The 7792-nt window shown below is 35.9% G+C and overlaps 1 protein-coding gene across 1 annotated transcript; it reads left to right on the top strand.

Annotated features, from left to right (window-relative positions):
- Window positions 1–3490: 3490 nt before the first annotated feature.
- Window positions 3491–7675, top strand: LOC21401241 (traB domain-containing protein). Its single transcript, XM_024174197.1, has 9 exons — window positions 3491–4114; window positions 4282–4329; window positions 4430–4489; window positions 5017–5100; window positions 5229–5333; window positions 5980–6093; window positions 6243–6343; window positions 6705–6816; window positions 7117–7675. Exons 1-9 carry the CDS (start codon window positions 3623–3625, stop codon window positions 7243–7245), a joined length of 1245 nt encoding a protein of 414 aa, XP_024029965.1. The 5' UTR covers window positions 3491–3622; the 3' UTR covers window positions 7246–7675.
- Window positions 7676–7792: the final 117 nt, after the last annotated feature.

The following is a 7792-nucleotide window of genomic DNA, read 5'->3' as shown; positions in this document are numbered from 1 at the left end:
GCGAGTTTGCTACTGCTATTATTATGTAAACTTGATCTTCTATGAAGGTTTTTCGCTTGTTCAAATCTGTTTATCACTTATCATTCTATTATGCAATTTCTATTATGGAACTAATGGCATTTGTTAATTTCTTATAATTGTTTCTAGATTTTTTTATATGACTTTTTTTACTGTCCCAATATATTGTAAAGGGAAGACATTTGAGATTTCGAAGCAGGATTCTTCTTGAATGCGCAAGTGTTTTGCTAATTTTGAATAATTTTTTTAATCTTTTAGGTTAATGTTGAAACTGGTCACTTTCTTGAGTTATCTTTCAATGTCTTGTTTATCTTATAGCTTTGTGGATGAAAAACTTGTTGACATATATATGGCTTTAAATTTTATTTTGAAACCTTGGAGGTTTGTTTTAATACATAAGTTTACTAAATGTTTGTTAAATGCATATGGTTCGAATTTTGATACTTTTGCATTATTATCATGATGTTGTCACTACAACAAAAAACGTTTATAGCGACGATTGCATTTCTTTATTAATCCAAATCACGTTGCATTTTCCTTGTAGGAGAGGGAATAAGTGGTCCAACATGCATGGAGGCTATTAACAGGATTTTGCCTTTGCAGATTGCATATGGGAAATATCTATGGACATGTTTCTCTCGACTCGTTAATTTGCAGGCCTAATCAAGGGCTTAGCAATACTATTCTCTTGCCATAGTTGTAAACTTTTCATCTACTTATATCAGTCACCAGAGATGCTGGTTCTGCTCAAGTCCATGCTTTAATTTGACATTATCATATTACATAATTTATTTTATGTCAAACCTTCTAATTTGAATTCTGTCCACAAAAGGACTCTCTTAAGATTAGTGTTTGATGTTTGTGTGAAGCAGATTACACTAAAAAGGACATGGAGAATGATGCCACTTTGGCATAAGATTAAGCTGACCTTTATCCCAGTAGTCTTTTTACCAAGACTTGACGATGTTAAAAAAATGGTAACCTAACTTTTCCCGTCCGTTGATGACAAAACAGGGTTGTTTATCCCCATCATTCAAATATTTATGGCTTTGAGTCTTGAAACTAGACTTCTGTTTGTTTTGCCAATCGCTTGTTGCTTGTAATCTGATTTTCGCTTACCTCCAGCTAGAAGAAAGGGATGGTTTTGACAAGCTGGAATCTGTGATGCGAAAGATAAGGAAGGAATTCCCCACATTTGTGGAGAGTTTTATAGACGAGCGAGATGGGTTAGTATTCTTTTATCATTCTTCTCCTAGAGTTACTATTGATGCATTATTTATTTGGGTATAGAATGTCCTCATTCCAAGATACAACATACTTGATTGAAACCCATATTTGTCGTTTGAGTTTGGTTTAAGTTTGTCTAACGAATCTTTTCTTTTGTTTCTGTGGAGGTGGACACTTCAAAATGAATTATATATATTGGAAACGTTGTATCGGCACCTTTTTCCTCCATTTCGTGCATTGCTTAGTATGCTTTACTTGGTCGTGAAAAGACTATTTGCAAACACTTTTATTGGTAACTTTTCAGAGTGCTTTGATATTCATTTTTTTCACCTCTGTTGTACTGTATGAACTCAGGTACATGTGTGCCAGCAAGCAAAGTTCAGTAGTTGCAGTCATTGGAAAGGGTCATCTGCATGACCACCAAAACTATTAGCCATGGAGAACCAATTACATTCCATTATTTTTCTTTTCTTAAGACTCTTCAATTTGTCATTTAAGTTTGCTTTCTCTTTGGTGGTTTGATTTTCCAAAGCTAAGTCATATTTTATTAGGTGAAAATGTGAATATACCTGTTCAACTTTGGATTTCTTGCTCTCTTCCCTCCAAAATCCAATCGCCAGTGTTTTGTGGTCTATATTGCAGGTGAAGGATCTTTTGGAAATCCCTCCAGAAAATCCACCCATTTCCGTTGCATCGATCCTTAAGGCCATGTTTGGTAGGTGGGTTAACAAATAGGAAGGTGTGAAAAATATATATGTGGGAAGGTTGATTTTGGTCCCGTTCATTTCACTCATTTGAGTTTAGAATTCGAGTTTTGCTACAGTAAAAAGCTCTCATAAACAGTCACATCTAATTTTTTTACTACAGTAAAAAATTTTCACACAACATCACATCTCAACTTGAATTAGCGAACCGAACGGGCCCTTTATTTTATCAAGAAGAGTAGACTTATGCTTGGAAGAGAAGGAAAATACACTACTCTATGCACAATTTCTAACTTTCTTTATTAGTGTATCAAACAAACTCTGACTCATTTATCGACTTCAAATCCCTAATCTAATCCAATCCACTTCTAAACTAAAGCACAAACTAGTATATTTCCTTCTAGAGATGTGATTTTGAAAACCCAGGAGACATTCCATCTATGAGTTACCATTACTTTTCATAGTTGTGATTAGATTTCGTGAATCAAATTAAATAATCTGTTGGCGTTGAAATCGAATTGGTTAAACATGCATGGTTTTTCTATCATGTTGACACAACTTCTTGGCTTTTGGCATTAAATTTACAAACTGCCTTTTATTGTTTCATTTAGCTAATATATACAACTTGAATTGGTATTATCAAAGGTTCTTACTAATTGACACTCCATCATGAAATGTCGGGCATACACTTCTTAATTGATTGACCCAAAATTTATCTGCAAGAAATGAAACCAATCAACAAAGATTCGTTTACTGATTATGATGAAATGTAATTACACAAAGTTTATAGATATATAACTCGATGAATTTGTATGAAGATATTGATCAATTAAAGAGGCTTATACCTGTAGTAAAATAAATTAAGGGTATTTTACACATTTGTCATCCGAATTTGTATGGTTTTAGCAATTTGTCCTATAAAATTTTAATTTAAATAAGTTGTCACTTCAGCTTGTAAAATTATTGTGATATGCTTAATTTTGTGATGATTGTCGTAAATTAATGTTGAAAAAAGCACATTTGATGAAAAGTTACAACATCTTGATTCAAATGTAATACAAATCTTTTAATTTTCCAACTTTAAATCTCTTAAATATAATAAAAAACTTGAGAAAATTTAGTACAATGAGAGAGATTGCAATAATTTAACAAATTTAAAGGGTTGATTGTCAAAATTAAAAATTGAATATGTAGTTTACTAAATCACGGTAAATTTGGGATCAATTATGCTAAAAATCCATAAATTAATGATTATTTAAGTAAATGTGGCCTCTTAAATTAAGGAAATACATGTTTTTTCTCCCGAGAAAAGAAAAAAAAAACGTTTTTTATGATCTTCGATTTAGTATTTAATTTTACCAGTCATATTATATCACATTATCTAAATACATTTAAAAAATTAATTAAAAACATGACCTGGCATAATTCAAATGGTTAAAAAAATCAATTTTTTACTTCGTTTTCTCTCACAAACAACTTGAGTTGTGAAACACAAGCCGCTTGGTATCCTCAAACGAAGGGGGGAAAAGGGCGTTACAAATTGACAAGGGAGAGGCAAAGCATAAGTTTCACGCGTGTCCAAACACCGAACATAGTTACCACCACGTCTAAACTCTAACCATGCTCTCTTTCGCCTCCAAATTACAGAACCACCCGCCACAGCCAAAACTTGGATGATTCGGCTAACTCGCCTATTCACCCGATTCAACTCGCCCGAGTCACCTGCCATACTCACCACCTTGCTCCCTCTCCGCCGCCCCCAAACCGCCGTGACCTTCCCTCCTCGCAGGCAATTCTCAACCGTCCGAAACCACCTAGTAACCACAACTTCCGCCGTCGCCGGCGGTCTTCGTCGATCTGCCTCTCTCCGTCCGGTGATGGACTCGCAGTCGCCGGAAATCGATGCGGCCGCGGGCGAAGACTTCGTCCGCATCGAGAACGCCACCGCTGAGGATTTGTCGGAGAGCATTGTCCGCGTTGACGAGCCGAGGGAGAGCAACGACGCCCTATTGACGAGCGGGGGAGCCGAGGAGGAATCGGACTCGGAGCGTAGCACGGTTCTTCCCGAGGAGCTCACGAGGAGCCTGGTGGTGCTTTCATGCGAATCGTTGGCCGGGCGTGGCATCTGCGACGTGTACCTCGTTGGAACGGCTCACGTTTCGATGGTAATTGATTACTTGTTTCTTGAATCCTTAGAATTGAAACTCTATTCTGGTTTATCGGTGAGAAAATTAGGCAATTTGCGATTTCCTTCTTGGTGGATTGCGTGTATTGGATATCAATTGATTGCCAAAGTCATTAATTTTTTTTTTTTTTTTTTTTTTTTTTGCAGGAATCATGCAGAGAGGTAGAAGCCGTGATCAGTTATCTCAAACCGGAGGTGCTTTAGGTTTACCCTTTCAATTAATTGGCGGTTTCGCTTCGTTTTGGAGACGTTTTTTTCCCTCGAATTTAGGTTCATTTCCAAAATGGCATTGCAGGTTGTTTTCTTGGAACTATGTTCGAGTCGAGTGGCGGTGCTTACCCCGCAGAATTTAAAGGTTTGTGTTGGTGGGTCTCTTTGGTTGTGTGTGTGTGTGTATTTTTTTTTTCTTTTTTCTTTTCATATCACAGATCTTTGCTTTATGTATCTCTTCATCTTCAAACACATATTTATGTATAAAGAACCGTAAGGAGGTGAGAATAAGTAGGCAATTCCAATTAATTGTATATTTGTATCATTTTGGTTCCTTATTACGGGATGTTGTTACTTTAGATAATTGCAGAAAGCCTATATAGATATATGTTTTTGTGTGTGTGCATAGGTTGAAATTAATCCTCTTCATTTATGGCTTGCCTTCGTGCGGATTGGTTCAGATTGGATTAGGTTTTAAAAGAATAAACCTGAAAATTGAAATTGGATCTATTATGTTAAGGCTAACATGTGATGCTGTAATTTAGTGAATTGATATGCTATAATCCATACTCTAATTTAGATGGAGTTGCTTGTTCAATGTAGCTTCTTTTTGGGTTGTAGGTTTTTGGTTTTTCTTTTCGAGTTCCTCTTATATTCACTTCACTTATTCAGGTGCCAACAATAGGGGAAATGGTAGAAATGTGGAAGCGAAAACAGAATGCTTTTGGGATATTATATAGCTGGTTTCTTGCCAAGGTACCAAATCTTATATTGTACTATTTGTTTTCGATTTTCTTATTTGAAGCTGCAACTAGTAGATATTTAATACTGAACTGTTTTTTCACAATTGTTGCGCTATTATTATTCTTCTGGTTTTCTGGAAGGTTGCCAATAAATTGGAGGTTTTTCCTGGTTCTGAGTTTCGTGTGGCATATGAAGAAGCTATGAAATATGGTGGTAGAGTGATACTTGGTGATCGTCCTGTGCAGGTAAACATTTTGCCTTCCTGTCCTATTACCGCACTTGTTCTTATGAAACTTTTTAGGTGTTGAGGTTTGATTTGTAAATAGCCAATTACTTATGTTTTCAAATTCAAATAACATTCATTTTCCTTTGAATTTGGTGGTATAACATCCATGCAGGCCATCAATAATATTATGTTTTCAAATTCAAATAAAATTCATTTTCCTTTGAATTTGGTGGTATAACATCCATGCAGGCCATCAATAATATTTTATCTTAGCAAATTGAAATATCTATCTTCGAATTACTGTTTAGTTGTCAGCCACAACCAAGTGCTGGCAATGCTTTTGCTTTGCCATAAATCTAGAGTAACACTCTTGTTCTCAGAGTGAAGATCTGATCTACCTAAATCATTTAACCAGATATGATCAGTGCAAACAAACGTGGAGTTAATCTTTAATACATTGGTCACCATATTTCATGAGTTCATTTGAATATTAAATTACTATTTTAATGTTTGATGCTGCCCATTCGAGTTCCAATTATGGGTATTTGTTAGCGCTTTTTTTTTTTTTTTTTTTTTCCAAGAGTCATCTTATTCACTCGTGTTGTGAATCTGATATTTAATCCGGAGGACTATCTTAATAAAACTGTGATGTTTGCACGGAATAGGTTACACTACGAAGGACATGGGGAAAAATGCCGCTTTGGCATAAGATTAAGCTGCTCTACTCTATGTTTTTCCAAGCGGTCTTCTTACCAAGTCCCGAGGAACTTAATAAAATGGTAAGCTATCTTTTTCCCGTCAATTTATCCTAAAAATTGGTTTATTTTCCCCATACGAAAACATTTATCTTTTTGTATTTTGGAAATTAGACTTCCGTTTTATGTTGCTAATATGTAGTTGCTTGTGATTTGGTCTTGCTTAACTTCAGCTAAAGGAAATGGATGATGTTGACATGTTGACTCTTGTAATTCAAGAGATGAGTAAGGAGTTCCCCACTCTTATGGAGACTCTTGTACACGAGCGAGATCAGTTAGTATTTATTCATGTTTCTGTTTTAGAATTACTTTTTGCTGCATTGTCCTTTACAGAATGTTGACAGCTTAAAATGTTCTGATTCAGATTAAATATATACTTTGATAGTTCCATCTTTGTCTTTTGAGTTTGCTTTAAGTTTTTCAAATGAATCTTCTTTGCTTCTGTTTGTGTGGGTGCCACAGTTTAAAATAAAAGCCTTTTTACACATTGTGAGACGACCCAATTTTGCCCCCCATCCATTTTTCTTTTTCCAGTTTCCTAATAACTTGTTTATGAAAGGACTATATGCGAACAGTTTTAGGTCATTTTTAACACTACTACGTTATTCATTCTATTACATTATTGGATAATGCAGGTACATGTCATCCTCATTACTAAGAATTGCCAGTGAGCATAACTCAGTAGTCGCGGTTGTTGGAAAAGGGCACCTGCAAGGAATTAAGAAGCATTGGAAGCAGCCTGTTGCGGTTGGTGAACTGTTCATTTTCTTGCTATATTACATTCGTCACTGTCATATATATTTAACCTTGGCAGTAAAATCTGTCCATACCAAACAGTTAGAATTGAGATACCCTTAGCTTTCCTTTCCTTGATCTTTGGATTTCTAACTTCGATTTTGGTCTGTTGTTTGCTTTCCTAAATATTGTTTTTGTACCAGTCATTTTTCCTCCAGGTGAAAATGGAAAGTTCCCTGTTTAGGTTTGGATTTCCTGTTATGTCTCTAGATATTAATAGTGTCCCACTGGTTCGTTGCCCCTATATTGCAGGTGAAGGATCTTTTGGAAGTCCCTTCAAAAAAGGCAGCTGTTTCCGGTGCAACGATCCTTAAATCTCTTGGTGTTGCAGTTGCTGGGGTGGCGATAATATCCGGCATCTATATTGCAAGCAAGAAATGAGCACAGATTCCAATAGCGGAATGGGTTTTGGAAGGGTAATTGCCACAATGACTTCAACAAGTACAAGTAGCATCAGATTTGTTAACACCATAATGCTTTTCCAGTGGGGCAGACAAGTCGACCGTAACATGGTCGTAAAGTGAAATTTAGCATACGAGACACACCTTTGTTTTTACAGTTGGCGGGGAAATTTGAAGCTATTCTCAACTCTTTCGAGTCTTTGTCAGAGAGAAGTGTTTATCTTCCTGTAGACATACACGTTTGAAAGCTCTAGAGAAACTCCCCCTAATGAGTTACTACTAGCACTTTTTAACGGTTGTTTTATACGACCCCAAATTATGGTTACAGAATTAATTGGCCTTGAATTTCTTAAATCTGGTCAGTCATATTTGTAAGTTATGTTATTTGGTTGCTTTTTTTTTTTTTTGGCAACGTTATTTCCGAATTGATTTATTCTTTGCCCCGTTCAACTTAGTGCAATTCTCGGGAATTATTCCATTGCCATGTCACTAGCTCCAGGTTGACGAGTTCCATTGTAAAACCTCAT

The sequence above is a fragment of the Morus notabilis genome, unplaced genomic scaffold, assembly GCF_000414095.1.
Source record: "Morus notabilis unplaced genomic scaffold, ASM41409v2 Scaffold199, whole genome shotgun sequence".
NCBI lineage: Eukaryota > Viridiplantae > Streptophyta > Magnoliopsida > Rosales > Moraceae > Morus > Morus notabilis.
The sequence above is the reverse complement of the archived record's forward strand: the minus strand, read 5'-3'. Positions and strand labels throughout refer to the sequence as shown.

What these genes read in the sequence shown, in the direction of transcription:
- LOC21401241 (XM_024174197.1), top strand. Translation starts at nt 3,623, where the DNA reads ATGATTCGGCTAACTCGCCTATTCACCCGATTCAACTCGCCCGAGTCA. An exon ending in CCGAGGAACTTAATAAAATG is followed by an intron (nt 6,094 to 6,242) that starts GTAAGCTATCTT and finishes GCTTAACTTCAG; the next exon opens with CTAAAGGAAATGGATGATGT. An exon ending in CTTGTACACGAGCGAGATCA is followed by an intron (nt 6,344 to 6,704) that starts GTTAGTATTTAT and finishes TGGATAATGCAG; the next exon opens with GTACATGTCATCCTCATTAC.